This window comes from Pelobates fuscus, chromosome 5, assembly GCF_036172605.1.
Source record: "Pelobates fuscus isolate aPelFus1 chromosome 5, aPelFus1.pri, whole genome shotgun sequence".
Classification (NCBI taxonomy): domain Eukaryota; kingdom Metazoa; phylum Chordata; class Amphibia; order Anura; family Pelobatidae; genus Pelobates; species Pelobates fuscus.
In genome coordinates, this window is record NC_086321.1 from 208261504 (window position 1) to 208282623 (window position 21120).

Here is a 21120-nt window from a genome sequence, read left to right on the forward strand (position 1 = left end):
ATATAAATGGTTTAGATTCACTATGCTTTGGATTCAAATTATTGTAGGTCTGTGTCTGCAATTTTGTAAAAGCCTAGAACCCAAGCAACATTCTTTTTTTCCAAATGTCAATATATAAGAAAATAAGATGAGGGCAAAAAATCTGGATCATTTTTGTGTCCTGTCTAGTGCAAAAATAAATCTAGCCCCATCTAACCCCACCACAGTTGCATACATTTTTTAACTATAATGTAAGGATATAGTTAGTGTCCTTCGCAGATGTTCTGCTGTGATCACAATGTTCTGCACAGTGGTGGACTAATGAAAGTATTTAGAAAATTGGGCAGACTAGATGGGCCGAATGGTTCTTATCTGCCGTCACATTCTATGTTTCTATGTTTCTATGTTTCTATGTTAACAGTGATTATGACTATGAGAATTATAGGAAGAGAAAAACTCCCAGTTTTGACAGCCTCTCTTGTAATCCTTGCAGTTACAGCTCTAGAACAGTCTCTTGACCATAACAAAGGATATCATGTTCTTTAATGAATATATGAAAAAGATAAAATAAATGTTGCAATTAAATACATGCCTCAATACCTTTTCTATTGAGGTACACAATTTGTATTCTTAATAACCATTTGTATTGTATTTGTTGTTTAGTAGTCTTTCCAATCACAACCATTTATTGTAGTAAATAAATTAAGATGGACATTTCTCAAAGCATTCTCTAATGGGAATCAATAAAAAACACAAACCTGACATAAGCATACACCACATCATTCCAAAGCCATCAATATCAATTAGTATTTGACTTGTAATGTAAAAGCATACCCATATTCATAGTTGTTTTCCGGGAGGCTTGTCACCTTAGAAACCGCTTGAACAGCATGCCTCCAGTAAATCAACGTTTGACTATACGAGTGTGTGCTTATTTGTGGGAATGCCTGCACGTCACATAATAATCTGGATGGTACTGTGCAAATACATCCATGAACACAACTTTAAAGGCTTTCAGAAATATCATAACCAATACACATATTCTAAGTTGATTGTATTGTGGACTGGAGAATATATTATTATTTATTAGTAAACACGCAGTCTGTCTCCATTCTTACCACTACCCGTGCGATTATGTCACACTTCTTGCCATTTGATGTACACAAGATTTGCATATATGTTTGGTACACACGTTAAGTGTATATATAAATATATGTGAAAGTTTTCCTGTTTTTATTCCAATATATTTGTGAGTTTATGTATTTTGCTACGTATATTTGTAGGCTTGTGTGCTTGTTTACTTAGCCCGTCTTCAGTTTGCATTTTTCTGTCTTTGATAGTATCCCTCCAAGTGTTTGTTATCTCTTATTGTCTGCATGAGTCTTGTGTCCTCTACTTGTTTCTACAGGCCCTCTCCACGTGCCTTACATTCTGCTATGGTTGCTTTCCATGTGCCTTACATTCTGCTATGGTTCCTTGTTAATGAGCTGTTAGGTTAAGTCTAGGATACGGTTTTGGAGAAGCTCCAATCAGGGTTAATGTATCAATGAGTGCATTGCTCAAAGTAAAAACCTGGAAAACAATAACTCTAAAGAACTGAGATAGATCTACAGCTAAAATACAGTGTGCACAGCAAAAATATGACTTTAAGGAACACTCCAAGCAACAGAACCACTATAGCCCGCTGTATTAGTTATAGTACTAGGTGTGCCCTGGCACCCTCCCTGTGTCATTTGTCAAACAGATTTAGTAGGGATTGTTTCCAAAAATCCAGATGATGGGGTTGGTTGCTTAGTTATATTTTATGAGACAATAAAAATGTATTGAAGTACCAATATCTTAAAAGACCACTCCACACCCCAAAATCACATCAGCTTGCTGAAGGGCTTAGTGGGCGAGGAGTAGTCTAGTGTAACCCCAATTTATTTAAGTGATGATTTCTATAAGAAATCAGCACTTTACTAATTTTTTTAGGGAACACCCCCTTGCTGTCAATCAAACAGCCAGGGAGGATTCCTTCCTACTTCCATTAGCTCCTCTGAGACTGAAATTCTCTTCCTGAGAAAAAGGGGAGGGCTTACAAAGGCTGCAGTTCATATGATCTATGTAACATTTTAAGGGTGACTGAAGATATATATTTTTATTTATTTTTAACTATGTCTGAGCTACCTATAAAGCTTATGAACAATGTGTCATTTGTCTAGTTTTTTTATACCTCAAATAAAATATGACTATCGAACCAAGACTTAATTTTCCCATTCCAGACATCCACACACACATCAACAAAACTCCAGCTTATACCAGACATTCAGTCAACAATTTTATTAAATTTTAGCCACTTTATTTTTATTTAATATAACTATACTGAAAAGAAAAAAAAATGATGAATTGCAGAACTAAACAGAATAAAATTAATTTCCATGTAAATTTGTCAACCCAATAGCTCTGAACTTGATCAAAAATGTATTCAAACTATCACCTGAATAAAGACTCATTGAATGCATGAGTCAGTGATCAACTGTGTAAAAAATAAAGAATTAATATTTTACAAATTAAGTTCCAGGGATCCATTATAATCTCCATCGTTTTTCTTACTAAATTTATTGGGGTGAGATTGAGAATGGTTCCTCGTTATCCCTGCTAAATGTGGAGAGAGGTTGCCATCATGGCTTTTCTTCTCTTACAAATCAGTTAGCAGAGGAGGATAAAAAAAAAAAAGTCTACACCCAATCTTAGTATTGATGCCACGGGTCTCTAATTAGCAAGCGATTTTCCAGTTTCATAAGAAATTTCAATGTTACTGGATCACCATACACAAAGCACAGTTATTTACAGCGTACTGAGTGAATAGGAAACCAATGCAATATCAGTCAGTGTGCTGACTAAGCTTGCAAAGTGAAGGAAAGCCCTTATTAGGGCTTTTCTTGCTATAATTCTCAGTATGCGTTGAGCCCCTATGAAATGAAACTTATTGCGTCAGATTTTTTTTTTGTGTTCTGTTTTGTGAAGAAAAAAAAAGTTATGCTCAATAATTGCGTTGCATATTTTGGATTTTAATTTGGCTTTTTCTGGGGCTGGGTAAAGATAAGAAGATTTACAAGGAAGATTTCTGATAGTAAGTATAATTTATTATTTTACAGGTAATAGTTGAATTGGACTGCCCTCCTACCATTATTAGGGTGAAGAGGGGAGATAAGTTTTGTTTTTTATTTAAGGGGTGGGACGCCTAGCTACCTAGAGGAATGGACCATGCCATTTATTGGGGTGATGGGCAATAACATGTCAACCGCGCATTTTAATAATTTTTAGATTCCCTATTCACCACTCATGGGTAGGGGCTGGTATTGGGGACACTTAGACCTTTTCCTGTTTAATATATTTTGGAGCCCCAGCTGCCCACAGGTGGGGGTCACTAGGTCCTCCTTTCTGTCTATTTTTAGAGTACCCATCTACCACTCATTGGTGGAGCTGAGGTGAGGAACGCTTAGTCCCCCCTTGTTTAATTATTCTTAGAGGTTCCACCCGCCGTTAACACTAGGTCTCCCCACTGTTTAATGATTAGAGCCCCAACCAACACCCAAGGATGGGGGCTCAGGTGGAGACATTAAGTACCCCTCCCTCAGTAAGCAGCCAGTGGCTGTTCGCTGCAGTGGCCATATGACCAAATGACGTCTACCGAAATTTGGTCAGCAAGTCATTTGGCCATACCAAAATTCTGCTATTGCTGCATTTGCATTCAGAATCTGACTAAATGGCTAGAAAGCCATGATCACAGGTTTTTAATAATTTTTTTTGGAAACTAGCTAGAGAGTTGTAAATCTTAGCAAAAACCATTTCACTTATGTTTAGTTTGCAGTAGTGGTGAGGGTGCCAGGAGTCCTCCCCAGTGTAAGTAGTCAAATTGGAATCCGCCGGGTGCCACTCCCCACCTCTTCTGAGCCTTTATGAGAATTGGAAGCTCCTGCTAGGAGGTTTTAATTACATCTCCTGAGTTAAGCTAAGGCCAGAACACAAGCATTAGCTTTCAAACAAGGAACTAAGCAATGCAACACCAGGATAACTCACAACAGACAGATTCTGGCAGAAAGGAGGCAACAGTGTAGACAGGCAGCGGCACCCAGTGGACCACAGGTTAGAAGTCAAAACTTAATTAAATAATTTGACTACTTACAACGAGAGGGCACTAGGGCAGTCATGGCACCATAATCACTACAATAGTGGTTGTGGTACTTGGAGTATCCTTTTAAGATAATCCTGCTATTTGTGTGTGGCGAAATTAAACACCTTTTACCACTTTTTTTTTCACATTTTGCATGTTTTATATCAAAGTTATATTTTAGTGAACATTGAATGGATGTGTAAAAAGGGAGAAACAAGCATAAACTGAGCAATATTTATGAAATGCACAGTAATAAAAACATACTGCTTTAATAAACCAATAGTGGATTGACAGTAATAACCAATATTTCTTGCTTTCAAAATCAGATTGTGAAGGTTAAAGACAGTGGGGTTCTTCCCAGTTAACCCACTTGACCCCAAGAGATACCATGTCCAGTTCAAAAACAACAGAATCTCCAGTCATCAATAAAAAAGAGAATGGAAACGTGTTTTTTTTATAACACACACATAATTATACTCCTACAATGCCAATATATATTTTTTTTTATTGCAACAAGTTGAAAATGTAAAAATGATATGTCTAATGAGTTCAATTAATTAAATATAGATGCATTAGAATTCACATAAAGCAATGTGTTTATTAGGGAGGGTTTGTTGAGAATACAAAGTTGGATTTGCAATCCAGTATCTACAGCATTAGAAGTAAATCTAAGCTACTACTAGGAACATTTATGATAAGCAGAGCTCACCAGATCAAACATTGAGCCTTAGACCTTGTTGTGTAATAATTAAAAAAGTATTAAAGTGTTACTCCAACCAAAAAAAAGGTGTTTTCATAAAAAGAGGTTCTTAGATAAAATAACCTTTCCTATCCTGGTCTACCCTCCCCCAAAAATAAACAAACAAGTTAAAAAACAGCACAAGCATAAAGTTAAAACTTATGCCTGTTCTAGTGTCCATGCAATGTTCTCCACTGAGCCTGATCCTCATCCACTGATGTCACTCCCCTTTTCTGGAGAGTGAGAGAAGTAGGAGGAGGACGGGTGTTTGGCGTAAGGTTCCTAATGCACATGCGTGGCAATGGCCTCGCTCGCATTAGGATTTCCCCACAGCATGAGGACATCCAGCCTCATTTAAAAGTCCAAAAGTCATCTAAACACCAAGAAGTTCCTCTAGTGGCTGTCTGGTAGTGGTTGCTATAGTTGTTTGTCTGACACAGTATGACTGTAAACAATCACATTTCTTAGCAAAATAACAAATAAACAATATTAGTGACATACATTTAAAATTATAAAGAAACCGCCTTATCTGAATAAAAATTCAAAATTCACTTACCATCATCTGGAATTGTCATGAAATGAGCCGCAATTGTGCGTTCATCCTTTCCGTATTCATTTTCAGCTCGTAGCGTGTATAAGCCATTGTTAAAATGCGTTGGGCTGTCTAGTTGCAAACAGCCATGGTGCTCGCTCAGGTTGTCACTTGTTTCATGAATCTTACTCCAAATAAAGTCAGTCTCGCTTAGAATAGCCCCCTCATGAAACCACTGCAGCTTGGGCCTGGGATTACTCCTCACGCTGAATGGGATACACCAGTGATGGTCCAATGTTGGGCTGTCAATAAACGTGATTGTTGGTGGAACTGAAAAGAGCAGATCACATATTAATATTTTATACATGTGTCTTTCAGTATGTCTTTTCATTGTCAAACTGTACTCTTTCAGGGTTATTCACTAAAGTGCAAATTGTCAGGAATTCAAAGTACATTTAACATTTAATACCAAAATAGCTGAATTTGTAAAATTCTTCATAAAAATAGACATAGCCAATGTTTCCAGCTTGGCTATTTAGCCTTACATTTAAAATTCACTTTCAATTCTCAAAATTTGAATCCAATGAATGAATCCAATGCAGGATTTTACTATACAATTATTATGTTATTAAAATCTCACATATTTGTTAATAACATGCAGTGTTTAGAATTATGTAGGTAAAATAAGAAGATTCTCAGGGCTGGATTCTCCCAGCATAGCAATTTTTTACTCTGTTTACTGAATAGCAATTCCTCCAGTGAAGTCTATGGGGAAAAAAACTGATGAATTAGCCCTTTAAATCTAAATAATATGGTATTAGTCAAGCATTTTACTTAATGATCTCTAATGCTTGAGTTTTATTAAATATTATACGCCATTTTTACACCATTAATTTTGTAAATGTTAAAATACCATCTGCGGATACAACTCTTTCATGGAAACATGGAAGTTTTTATTTAAAGGATCACTATTGTGTGACACTATATAATCCTTAGGTCCCCCCACCCTCAGGGCTCCCCTCCCGCTGAGCTGAAGGGGATAAAACCCCTTCAGCTACTTACTTTAATCCAGTGCCGGTGTCCCTCGGCGCTGGTGACCTCTCCTCCCACTCTGACGTCAGCTCCCGAGTAGAGCGGAATACGCATGCGCGGCCAGAGCCACGCGCGCATTAAAAACGCCCACAGGAAAGCATTTCTCAATGCTTTCCTATGGACGTTCTGCACGCTGAATTTGATTTTCGCATTCAGCGTCGCAGAAGTGCCTCTAGCGGCTGTCAGGAAGACGGCCACTAGAGGATGGATTAACCTTGCAATGTAAACATAGTAGTTTCTCTGAAACTACTATGTTTACATCTGAAGGGTTAAAACCTGGGGGACTTGGCACCCAGACCACTTCTGTGACGAGACCAATCTCGCCACATTGCATTGTAGGAGCCTGGTTGCCCGCCTCTTGCCCTGTGACTATGGACCCTGGGAGATTTGGCCCGTTCAATTCAGTATGATAGGAGTTATGTATTTTTGAATCCTTTTGTGTTTTAATGGTAACGTGCTCAATGGAGTCTGCCTCTATCCCTGGATATAATTGGATTATTTTCCCCATTCTCTCCAGGATAGAGGGCTCTGTAAAACCGGTTTGGGCCAGATAGCCATGCTACCAGCCAGGCCCCAAACGATACTTTACTAACTTCATTTCTATAAGCGGATGAACACGTGACAGTTAGAGACTGATTGCCAGGAGTGTAAGCTGATTGTCTTCTTTTCCTGTTCGTCTGCTGGCAGCTATTTGTGAGGTTCCAGTTCGGGAGGTGGAATGCTATTTTGTATCCAGTTCGGGAGTTTGGTGTTCTGCAGTAGCTGTGCCTGTGTCTCTGGAAGGGGAAGATCTAGTAAACGGCTTTTAACCCCTTTTTATGCCTGGGGGGCCGTTACAACTTCACTGAGCTGAAGTGGTCTGGGTGACTATAGTGGTCCTTTAATTAATCCTTTTTTTGGCCCTGTGTTTCCCATTGTTTTCAAAAAAAATTAATTCACCTTTTTTATACAAGAAAAAGTATGTAGAGCACGATCCTCGACAAAATAAAAGAAAAAATGACAGTGCCATTTTAATTGTTTACAGGGATATTCAATAAAATGTGAATATATGGTAAATTCAAAGTGAAATTGGGTGCAAAACAGACAAACTGGACATTTTTCCAAGTTAGCTATGTTTACAGTTTGGCTATTTTGGAGATTTACTTTGAATATACCTATTCATGAAAAAAAAAAACACAATTTTTCACTGTAGTACTAAAGAAATTTATTTCTCTCTCACTTAATGCTAAGATTATTATTTTTTTATATTAAGTGGAGTAGTGAATTATGTTCATGCTAACATTAGAGAAAGGTGAATGTTTATGACGTTTGTAACAAATGTTGTCTATTAACTGAAGTAAAAGTTATTTTTTGGTACTATATGTTTAAAAAAAAATGCGATTTGAAACACTTTGTAAACTACCGGAAGTCTAGAATATTATGCAAAGCACCTCCTATTTATTACTATGAACTACTAAACTATGTTTCCTGTTGATAAGAAAATATAGAATGCAAATGAATTAAGGAACATGTTTACCCAAGACAAAACTATAACAATTCCAGGACAAAGAGCTAAATACACATTCTGATGGTTTCCATAGATTGTTCTCGGTTTTTCACTTTTCCCCAGTGATATTTCAATTCTACCTTTAAAATCATGATTCTCTATGTCCTAAATTATTTTCTTTTGCAAGTAGTCAAGTCTTATAACTAAATTAAACTAGTGATACTGGTTATGATATTTGTTATACGTTTGCTTCTCAAAGCTAATTATGTTTGGTTACTGACATGACATATAAACAGAGAAAAATACCTCTACCAACAAAATAAAGTTTTACCAAGTCGCATACAAACTCAATCTACTTGATATTTCCTATACTAATGTTTCTAATACCCCACCTCCTATAGACTGTAAGCTCATTTGAGCAGGGTCCTCTTCAGCCTATTAGTCCTGTAAGTTTTCTTGTAATTGTCCTATTTATTGTTACATCCTCCCTCTCAAAATATTGTAAAGCGCTACGGAATCTGTTGGCGCTATATAAATGGCAATAATAATAATAATAATAATAAAAATAATAATAATACGCAAGCGTAAGATACATCAGTTTTGCTAACAGCCTAGGCAATATCAGGTGATACTGCAGGGGCTAGGTGACTGCAAGTGAATGTTCATGCATCCGTGTTAATTTACTTTATTTGAACCCTGCTTCTGAAAAAAATCTCTGAGATTACTTGGCATTGGAATATAGTAAAGTTAGTAGTTTGTATACATACAGTGTACATTGATCTCCACGAAAACTTGGTCATCTCCAACACTATTTTCTGCTATACACACAATGTTCTTCTTATTGTCCAGTGATGTCACATTCTTTAACTTGAGGAAGGAAGGACGCCTGCCAGTGTCTGTCTGTAGCTTGCATAAACATAACATTTGTTTTATTCTTTAACCTGCTCATCACAATACAGCGAAAGCCCACCCCGTAGCTATAAATGAAGATGCTTACAATTTTCGTTGAATTGATTTGGGAGACGTCCCAGGAGATGTTAGGGTCCGGAAGTCCAGTGGCATCACAGTGTATTGTTGCATCGTTACCCTCAAGGACTGTAAGGTTAGTCGTACTCACATTAATGTTTGGAGAATCTGGGGGGGGGAAATTTGTTTTTTAATATTTCAATATTAACTACTTTGTTGTATTGGATTAAGTACAATTAGCAATTTTAATGATACTTATAAAAAAAAATGCATGTCAAAAATACAAATAGTGAAATGGATAAACGGATTTCTCAGCAAATATTGCTATTTTTATATTCATTGTTCTTAATATTGCAATGATTCCTGGAATCCTGATTAGTATTGTAACTATCAGACTGAATGTTTTAAAGATCTGTTGTTGTACACAAGGATCTTATATCACGCATTTAACCCATTCTAATATTTGGTTAAACCAGAAGTGAATATTTTGATCATGTTTACATGTTTTATATACACTGAGTTGCTGCCACAATATGTTTCATTAACGTGTATTTGATAAATTGACCCCTGATTTATATATCCAGATTAACCGTAGGGCAAACTAAGGTGACTGACTGCCTTTGACCCATTGTTAGACAGAAGCCTGGGCCCCATAAAGATACATGGCCAAGCTTGCCCCCATTCACCATTCAAACACTAAGCATGAAGTTTGGGCCCCAAATATCCTGGACTTTTAATTCTTATGTGCTGATCTCTGCATATTTACATATTGAATTCATTTATGTGTATAGTGTGTGTTTTTGTGTGTGTTTTTGCAACATGTATATATGTTTAGTTTTAAACTATGAAAAGAAGACGGCTCATTTTAAATCAAATATTACGTAGCGTTAAATATTTAATTGAGGTTTTTTTCCTAATGGTATTATTACATTTGGCTAAAGCTCAACGGTGCAATTTGCAGTTTGTTCTTGAAATATTGCTCAGTGTATAATTAGTTCTATTATAATGAATTTAGAGTCATTAACAGCAAAGAAGAACAAGTAATTTATTTTCTATGATGTGAAATTTAGTACTCAAGAAAGATATGTATTATTCTAGGTTCCAGCAATGGCGTTACTAGAATGCAGTGCATGGTGTCACTGTTTATGCACATGTTATGTTATTTAACATTTAAAGAATAAACAAACATATGCTTTCACTGACATACAAACACCCTCACTGTCTTATACAAATATGTCAGTTACATACTTTCACACCAGTTTACACAGTCACAATTTATTTACAGACACACACACACACAGACAGACACCCCTTTTTCTATATATAAATAAAGTCACACTCACATGTACTCACTGATACACATGCACACTCACTAACTCACACTCTCTCAATGACACAAACTCGTTGACACACATACTCACTGACACATGCTCATTGGCACATGTCAACTCTTCATTACCTTAATAGTTTAAACACTATCCCTCTGAGCCAATTAGAAAACACTGTGGTCTTCTGTATATGGCTGTTCCCTTTCTTGCTTCAACAGCATTTCAACTACAGGGTATCCAGCAGGATTTTAGCAAAATAGTGTGCACTGCAAGGGAGTACACAACTTGGTTGTTGCTGCTTCCTTGAAATGTGACTTTCTCCTGGCGATGAACCCCCTTGACCAACCCCTCCATTGCTCTTCCAATCACGACATATACGTGTACTCACAGGTACCCATACTGCAAATTAAAGCAAGCTACAGGGAAATCTGAGTCTTCTGGCCTTCATTGAATGCAACTATTATTGCTCTCCCTCCCCTATACCAAACAGCTGATTGCCGGTGCAGAGTGAGCCCAGGAGGAGATCACTACGCTAAGGAGCAACTAATCCAGTGCACTGACAATAGACAGAAGTGGACCACCGGGTGTCACCTCTATGATGGTGTAACATGCAGCGTTCTGCACCCCCTAGTGTCACCGCTGGGTTGCAGGCAACTGAAGCTACTTCCTGAGTTGTAAAACACGTGTTTAATGGGGACTGCAAGGCCACTGACATAGATGGGTGTGATACCCATATAGAAAGCCAGGCTGTAACAGGTGAAATAAATCATAAATAGGGTAAATTAAAATATTCAACTGAAAAGGTGGCTCTTGGGGAGTGTACATAATGGTAAAATGAAGGTAGAGTGGAAAGACCAGATGTCAAGGAAATAGAAACCAGAATAAACATATAGAAAACGATGGAAAGAATTATAGAGCCATGAACCTACCCCTAGGTAGTGGCTATCTAGCAAAGTACCTTTTACACAAGTGGCCAAATCTCAGCTAACAAGCAGGACCCTCTTTACCTTTTACATTGGTCTGTTTTATTGTACTGTCTTTTTCCCCAATTCCCAATTGTACAGTGCCACAGAATATGTTGGTGCTTTATAAAATGGCAGTGATAAAAATATTGATAATAATAGTGCAACTAGAAGTTTTATACAGGGTTCACTGGAAAGAGCAGAGAGAAATATTAAATCACATATGAAGAGACAAATACCTTTGTTATGCTTAATTATCACAATGTGTGTGTGTTTCATTTCTGTATTCTTTTACTAACTTTAGCTCACAGATAAACAGTGAAGTTTATTGCATCATATTTATCAATGTTTTTTTTTTTCAAAAGCAGTCACAAGTCTGAAAATGTCCACTTTTCATTTCCCATGTGAATTTTCTTTGCTTTGGAAATTTTCCACATAATTGCTGATTACAAAACTTTTACATTTTACATGACAATAGCAATTTCCTGCATTTTCAAGAGAAAACAAAGAGACTGCTGCTGTCTTAAAGTATTAGCTAGAAACAAGCACTATTTTACAAACTAATGCTAAATAGTGGGTAGTGTGTATCGCTAAATAAATTGACACTTACCACTAAGGGTTAAGGGATATGGATGGTGAAAATCCATAAAGGGGGCAAATGAAATAAAATATAGTATAATACAGTTGTGAACAAATGGTGAGGATAATTATTTACTGGAATCACTCACGTGGTTTAGAGCCTATTGAGGACCGGCTCTGATCTCATCCGCTGTTGTGTACTTAAGGTCACACACACCCTATGCATCCATATTAGGTGAAAAACGGTTTGGACTCTACACCACCAGTACTATTTTGTATGTACTAATATTGTTTTTATTTTAACTACAATAAATGTTAATTATACTTTATATAAAGTCTGGTGGATCATCAATGCTACTGGAAAGAAGGGTAGTGTCAACCTAATTTGACACATCTGCCTACACGCTCAGAGCCAAGTCAGAGGCTCTATATAAGGTGAGAAGTAACCTGTATTTTTATATTTTTATATTTCTTTATTATACTAAGGATCTCTACACCAGGGTTAGCTTTGCTTCTCTGTTCTCTCCACTTTTGTCTCCACTATCAAGGTTATTGCCTAATATGTATGCATAAGGTGTGTGTCACCTTAAGTACACAACAGCGGATGGGATCAGAGCCGGTCCTCAATAGGCTCTAGACCAAGTGAGTGATTCCAGTAAAGAATTATCCTCACCACTTAACCTCCCTGGCGGTAATCCCGAGCGTGGCTCGGGGTTAATTTTCAGTACCAAAAGGCTCGGGACTACACTGTAGTATCACTTATCTTGTCCCTAAAAGCCTGTGGTGTAAAAAAAACTACACACAGTACATTGTAAAAATAATATACCACTTTAACAGTGAAAAATACTGACATAATCAGACCGCCAGGGAGGTTAAAGCACAGAGCACTTTTTCTAAATTTTGAATTCCATAAAGTATTTACAAATGTTTTGCATAAAAGCAGCAATATGCATTAAAAATAGGAATCTTTATTTTTCCATGACAAAATGGGAGTTCCAACCCAATCCTAGCTCTGAGGAGGCCCTTTCTTCTCCCTATCGGCTTCTTATATGCCGCATGTATCCCTAGAGCCAAAAAAAGTCTTATATGATCAACTACAATCCAACAACATCTGAGTGGCAACTGTTTCACATCCCTGCTGTATAGTATTTGTAACTAGAAGGATAGATCAATTGACCAAGCAACTATCTTCAGCTATGATATGTTAGTATATCCCTTAATTGATTCCAAGTAAGTAAAGCAAGACATTAGTATGATGTCATGGAATTTGCAGCAGCCATTTTAGAGGTACGATAAAGAAAATGATAGAAAATGGATGAAACTGTGGGGGAGGAATTACGGCAATCCTCAGAAGGACTATACTGCATTCTGCTACAGGTTATGCAAAAAAAATAAATGCATTTACTTCAAAATAAGGTATGAAGTATCTGTAAGTGTACCATCTTTAAACATAGTGTTGAACTATACCCTAGAATAATTAATTAGCAACATGAACTGTATCAGGTGGAATTTTAAGATTTGCAGAAAAGAACAAGGAAATGATCGAGAACACTTCACCACATGACTAGTTTATTCATTTCTGTATCCTGTTGCTATGGAAACAAGTGAGAACTAGAATTACATTTTCCTTAGCAAAGTGCCTCTTCATCTCCGCAGTGACGGGTGGGGGGAGAATGGAGGGAAGCAGTGGTGAGCAAAAAGATCTCAAAGGGAGGAATAAAATACAGGAAGAGCAGAGTCTGTGTATTCATGAAACAGAATACAAGCAAGGCTATTTATCAAGGGTAGAATATCTATTTAAGGTGTGCAGATGTGCAGTAAAACACAAAAGCTCATTTTAACATTTAGACAGAGCCATCCCCACATAAATTTGGCTTGGGACGTCTAACTCAAAGTGTTCACCTCATTTTTTTTTTTTTTTTAAAGAAATTGTGTGTTGGGTAAATAGTTTGCAAATTAAAAAAATCTATGTACAAATATATTTGTCTGTTACTACCAGGAGTATTCAATAAACCAGATATTGACCAGAGAATTTACATATTTATGCCAAAATAAGTGAGGTGGGAAAAATATTTTTTCCAAATTGACTATTTTAATCTAAAATTTGCAATAATCATGTAAATTATCCACAGTTCCCAGGATAGTATTCTTGTATATTAAATTTAAGTAAGCTTTCAAAAACACCAATACATTCAGTTCATAAAAAACACCATTATAACTGTTTCCCTTGGGAACATAACAAAGGAATTATTGTTAAATACTTGATATATAGCTTTTAATGGATAGTTGGTTGGCATGTTATTTAAAGTGACACGAGTAGGTCTAGGAAAGCTATAAATCTTTTATTCCATATTAACTGAAAACTACTTAAACAGACTTAAACAGCACCAGCACAAGATAAAGGGTTTTTACAAGACTCTGTAACCTATTAACTGTGATCAGAAAACATTGGATAGATAAATGTTTGAACGCATCATATTTAAGTATGAATTAAGGTTTGATCTTTCTTTAAGTAATGAACAATGAAATAAATTATCTTCCATCTATTCAAATGTGTTATGTATCTTGTTGTATTAAGCAATAGATGTGCAGTCTCTAAGTCCCGTGTTACCACATGCTGGTATCATAACAGGCGTATAGAGCAGACTTTACTGGAGCAGTAAAACACTTTTTGGCAGGATTTTGCAGAACAAATTGTGAATACAACCCAGAAAAGAAAATGCCTTATCTACACGTGTTGTCACTGTATCATTAAATAAATGTAAGTCAATTTTCATGTTTAGAATGTGCTGTGATTTTCATCTGAAAACTAGATTTCCAGCCTGTCAAATTCTAATGACAAATTCGAAATTTTGACCATCCTTTTTGATTTAGAATTTAAAAAATTATTGAGTATTTTTCAGCACAATCTGCTATGTTCATTATTTATTTACAAAGAAGGCTTAAAGAGAATTCATACACTATATCATCTCTTTAGCTATATATATTTGTAAATGTAAAATTGGGGAAGCTTTCTGTATTTATGAAATATTTTAAAAGATGTTTATATTAGTCGATGTTAAATAATTTGCATACTATTTATTGCAACTGGGGTCCTGACTTGCATTTCCCAACTATTATAGGACTACAACTCCCTTAGTTATCTCCCAGTCTATGGCAATTCATTAATTATGGGTTTTGTAGTTTACCTGCTGCTGTAAAGTGTTATACCCCCAAAACCCACTAAAACCACATGTTTAAGGCTGTAAACATAGCTTATTTATATTTGCCAAATTAGGTAAGTATAACACCGGGACAGGAAAATGTGGATTTGGGTACTCAGTTTTAAATGCGGTTTGTCATCCTACAGTACATGCCAGGATGATTGGGTAATCAGTGGATAAACATGGCAGTTTCTTAAACAAGCAGAATGTGTAATGGATCATCCCTAAATGGAAGTTCTAGGCCATTCTAGAACAGGCATAGGCAACCTTCGGCACCCCAGATGTTGTGGACTACATCCCCCATAATGCTCTTACACCCATAATGCTGGCAAAGCATCATGGGAGGCGTAGTCCAAAACATCTGGAGTGCCGAAGGTTGCCTATGCCTGTTCTAGGCCATAAGACCTAGTTACAGGTTGGAGGAGTCCATGCATTATGTAGAACTTCAGTGCCCAGACCAAACAAGTTACGCAGGTCGTGCTACTCTCAGGAGTAGTCAGATTCCAGTGGGATTCCAATGTCCTGGTACAGAGACATCAAATACAAACTGAGCAAGTGTACAAATGTTTCCAAGCTTGCTTCCTTCTCAGGGAGAAAGCTTGGTAATCATGTACGAGAGCACTGTATGTCCATGCTAGACTGCTGAGATCGCCTTCCTTTGGTCCTTACTACTAGTTGGAGGCTGTGTGCTGACTCATCATCATCACGGGTAATATATCCCCATTCGTTGTCACTTTACTGGATACATAGTGACACTGATAGCTTCTTTCCATCACTGTGTCAACCATCTGGTTTGTGCCTCATTAATAACATCATGACCTTTACATTGAACGAATTTACCAACGGTACATGTTATAATTTACAGCCATCTGCAACTCTGCATTCTTACAGTATGTCCTGCATGTTGATGAGAGTTAGCATGTCCTTCTGGATACAGAAATCTACACTTGGTAACATATGAACCACCAGCTGAGCCAAGTCTAATGTCTAATTAATAATTGACACAGCACTATAGAAAACATGGCTCCAACAGATTTTGTATTTTAACAAATGTTTCTAGTTTATGTAGAGCAAATCCACAAGATTACTTGAAATTTAGACTTTAAGCTCATTCCAGTTAGTACCTTTTAAATCTCTTTTCTCTGCAATCGTTAACCTGTGATCAACTATGTTTTAGAGATTTTAGAGTATTTTACTTGTATTTTGAGTCTACTTACTGAACAATTCTGCATTGTTTATTAGCAAATACATTTTTGTTTTCATCACTTTGAACACATATTATGTTGAATAGTGCATTTTTTTTATTGTTTTTTTAACATAAAACCAGTGTCCTTAAAGGGAAACTATAGCCACCAGAACAACTACAGCTTATTGTAGTTGTTCTGGTGAGTATAGTCAATGCATGCAGGCTTTTTGCAGTAAACACTGTTTTGTTTTTCAGAGAAAAGGCAGTGTTTAAATTATTTCAGTTGTTCTTAACATTATGGGTCAGCAATGTTGCCTCGAATTAAGCTGGCAGTCAAAGGGTAAAACAAATTTCAGCATTTTACCGGAACTTAAATGCTGAAATGAACAATTAGTGAAACCTTGCTTTTAATTCTTTATTCTTATCTTGTTCATATATTGCACTCAGCCTATTATCCAGATGACAGGGTTTTGAAGAGCCATTGATCACAGTGAACTAGACAAGAATGGCAATATTTCCATAGGTACAATATTTTCGGATGAAATTATGAAACAGAGTGCGCTAATATGCTTTGATCAGAGAAGACCAAGGCCATCACTCTCTCTGTATATAGAAGTCACTTTTTTCACTTTTGGTTTATGGTAATTTAGAATGTGAGTATAGATGGTTTTGTGGCAAACTATATATGTCTGTGCGACATACAGAGGTGAAAGGAACATATTGGCCAGTAAAAGTAAAAGAAAGATTGAGATAAACCATAACATATCAATATGTAGGTGTAGGCTATTGGCCCTGTGTTTTACTCGGGGTCCAATACAGAAAATCATAATTTGTTTCTTTACGTGGCATTTTGAGTTCGGTACAGCAGCTAATACATTTTAGGGTTATTTAATAAAGTAAGAACTGAAAGTGAATTCAAACTTAATTCAGGCCTGAGTGTCTGAACTGCAAGATCATTTTTACAGCTTGGCATTTTGGCCTTAAATATGAAATTTACTTTGAAGTCTCTTTGAATTCTCAATTTAATGAATAACCTTACATGACTTCCAGAGCACTTGCCTTATGGCTGTCACATCAGTGGTAGCATCCAAGTATACACATGATACATGCAAATGTATACTTATGTAGCATCCTCTAGAATGTCTAAGTTATAGTTTGAACCAAGTAGAAATATATGTATACATCATGGGGTACACATTATAATGTTTTAATCAGAAATCTCATAACCAAATAACAGGTCGTTAAGCTTTTCGTATGGCAAAAGCACATTTTAGCTCACAATAAACACACTAAAAGACTGATCTTACTTATCATATTTATTTCACCAGCTAATCACTTTTAAATTATTATGCCTTAAAGGGAAACTGTAGTCACCAGAACCACTACAGCTTAATGTAGGGGTTCTGGTGTCTGTAGCATGTCCCTGCAGGCTTTGTACAGTAAATGCTGCCCTTTCAGAAAAAAGGCAGTGTTCACATTGCAGACTTGTAACACCCGTCTAAGTGACTGCCTCTAGAGTTGCTTCATAGTCCAGGGCTGCACTGGCGTTCAGCGTCTCCACACTCTGCATGGAGATGCTGAACATTCCCCATAGAGATGCATTGATTCTATTGACTGGTATGCACAATAGCCTCCTAATGCTTTCCTATGAAGAGTGATGATCTTAGCCATAGAGGCAGGACCTGGCAGGGCCAGCTGCAGTAAGACCCATGAGGCGTAGGAGAAAAGGTACGTTTAATACCTTTTCAGAGCGATCTGTTAGGTCCGGGGAGCTAAACAGTTAATTTAACACTATAGTGTCAGGAATACATTTGTATTCCTGACACTACAGTGTTCCTTTAAGATTACAGTGAGATAAAAAGTCTAGTTCACGAGGGCGTGGCCGACTGCCGAGGTGAACGGACGCATGGAGTAAGAGCTCCCGGTCCGTAACAGCCAAAAGCGTGATTTAAAGCAGCGTTTTCGCCCGACGGACATCAACACCCGGGTATATTACCCTGACAGTACCAGGCAATGGCCCCTGCGAAGCAAACTAAGCTTACAGACCCGATACGCCACGCTAAACGAGACCGGCCGCGACCGGCGCAAGATGGCGGAGGTGAGGAGCAGGACACAGTGCAGGCCGCAAATACTCACACTGAAGGTGAGGAGCAGCAATACACCGACGCTCCGGTCACAGAAAAGAAATTATTTGCCATGTTACAAGACTTCAGGGTGTCCCTGCAATCGGACTTGAAAAAAGCTACAAATGATATTAAGAATGAGATAGCTGAGCTGGGGGAAAGAACGAACAAACTAGAAACGCGCACTGATGATCTATGTGCCGCGCACGACACCATGGCGGACACAATCCAATCCCTACTAGAGGAACAACAATTCCTTAAAAGCAAACTCGCAGACATGGAAGACCGCTCACGGCGCAACAATATACGCTTCCGTGGCGTACCAGAATCCGTCACAAGGGACCAACTGCCACAATTCCTCCTGTCCCTATACAAGGCATTGGTACCAAATATGGAGGACAATGAGTGGCTCATGGACCGCGCACACCGGCTACCGAAACCACAAAACCTGCGGCAAGACACGCCACGGGACGTGGTGGTGCGCTTTCATTATTACACGACAAAGGACTCTCTACTGCAAGCCGCAAGAAAGTTACCAAAACTGCCAGAACCATACGCTAATATCCAACTCTTTGCAGACCTGTCGGCCATGACGATGAACAGACGGAGAGAATTCATTACGGTCACAAAGACCTTAAGAAACAATGATATACAGTACCGATGGGGCTACCCAACTAAACTGCTAGTATGGAGAAACGCCAAATCACACATTATTAATGATCCGGAGGTGGGGATGCGATTGCTGAAAGAATGGGGACTGTTCCCGCTCCAAGACCAAGAAACTACGAGCTCAAACTCGACGAAAAGACCGCATGCAGAATGGCAGATGGCGGGCTCGCCACGTAAGCACAACTGAAACCCGATCCGGCCCCGACTGTACTAAAACTGGACTTTGTCATACATGTCAATTAAAGGACACTCTGCCTGTACATTGGCATCACGATAAGATCTGTGTACCGCATGGGTTTGTGAGTATGACATATGTGGAATGTTAAAACTATGTGAACTCTGAGTGTTACTCCTAAGGTTAACCAGATGAGTCCTAGGCCATAATTAATGTCCTGAACACAGTAGTGAACGTACAGAACGGGGCGAACCGCAGTCAACAAGGGTGAGAACAATATCGCTCATGACAGGCTGTTATTCACTCGGCCCGATTTTCTATCGGTACGACCCCAGGATGAGTAGTGTGAGGAGGAACCGTTGTCCTCTCACACCTCACCCGCGTAGAGCGCCGACGCTCTTAATGGCGCTATATTTGTATTTATATTTGTATTGTTTGTATTTGTATTATAGTTACTCACTACCTACTCCCTTTTCCAGTCCCACTACTCTCTCTCCAAATCCCTTCGGCCCTGGTCTACCCCCACAATGCCCGCACCGAGGTGCAAATGCTACCATAACTCCCCCACGCCAGCCGGCGTTACAACACGATTATGGATGACTCCCTTGTAATATTCAACCTAAACGTTAAAGGCCTCAATAGCCCACACAAAAGAAGAATGGCATTGACAGAGATGTCCAAGTCTAAAGCGGCCATTGTTAGCTTACAGGAAACACACTTTTGTATCAAAAACCCACCTAAATTTTATACCAAGCAATACCCACAGGGCTATGATGCAATGTCCCCCACCAAGGCCAAAGGTGTCTCTATATATTTCCACAAAGATTGGGTGTTCACCCCTTCCAACCAATTTGCAAGTCGAGACGGGAGACTGCTGATACTAGTAGGCTCTCTAAATGGCCTACTGATAACGATCGCATCTATCTATGCACCTAATATTAAACAAAAATCCTTCCTCACTAAGGTTTTTCGCAAGGTTGACAGTATGAAAATGGGACACACAATTATATGTGGGGACTTCAATTGCGTTCCAGATCCTGAGGTAGATATACAAAGGGAAGACAATAAACCGCCCCAACTTCACTCAGTCTCTTTAGGCCAACACCTCAGGAAACTAATGAACGATCACGACTACTATGACGCTTGGAAAGGCCTTAATCCGAGAGATAGAGACTATACATACTACTCTACAGTCCACAGGACATACACGAGAATTGACCTCTGCTTATTAGACACTAAAACGCTACCCTTTGCCACCAAGGCTTCGATAGGCCCTATCACTTGGTCAGATCACGCCCCACGTACAGTGACTATGCGCATTCCATACCCTACTAGGGGTAGAGGCACAAGGCGACTGAACGACGGGCTACTGGACACACCGGTTCACCTCCAGCGGATTCAAAACAGAGTAGAGGAATATTTTAAGGCCCATGCAAACTGCCCAACATCCACAACCATGCAATGGCTGGCCCATAAGGCGGTCGTGAGGGGCGAACTGATCCAAATAGGAGCTAGGGCCAAGCGTACTCACAACACGTTACTATATAATACAGAACAGGACTTGGTCAAACTAGAGACCATCCACAAAGCAAACCCAAATAAAACCACACACAAGAAACTGTTATTACTCCGTAAACAACTACATGACCTAAACCTAGCAAAGACAGAACGCCACCTACGCTTTTTAAAACAAACGCATTACACAATGGGCAACAAGGCGGGTCGACTGTTAGCAAGGAAAGCGAAACAGACGAAATTACAATCTAAAATTTCATACATAACCTCAGATACTGGGGATAAACTGTACAACCCCCAAGATATAGTGAACGAGCTAGCAAAATATTATGCTTCTCTATATCAACTAGAGTCCGACTCTACTACATACCAACCCACAGATGCTGAAATCACCAGCTTCCTAGAAAAAACACCATTAGCCAAACTA

General features: G+C 38.2%; 1 protein-coding gene across 6 annotated transcripts in view; it reads right to left on the bottom strand.

Annotated features, from left to right (window-relative positions):
- NTRK2 (neurotrophic receptor tyrosine kinase 2) overlaps window positions 1–21120 on the bottom strand; it is a 230715-nt gene that overhangs the window by 171858 nt on the left and 37737 nt on the right. For 4 of the 6 annotated variants that reach the window (XM_063454988.1, XM_063454984.1, XM_063454986.1 and 1 more), the window contains exons 7-9: window positions 8985–9121; window positions 8755–8893; window positions 5434–5739 (exon numbers count right to left, since the gene is read on the bottom strand). In XM_063454988.1, the coding sequence (XP_063311058.1) occupies window positions 5434–5739; window positions 8755–8893; window positions 8985–9121 (582 nt within the window). The remainder of the gene's footprint in view (window positions 1–5433; window positions 5740–8754; window positions 8894–8984; window positions 9122–21120) is intronic. The other 2 variants (XM_063454989.1, XM_063454987.1) reach the window with 1 other exon arrangement.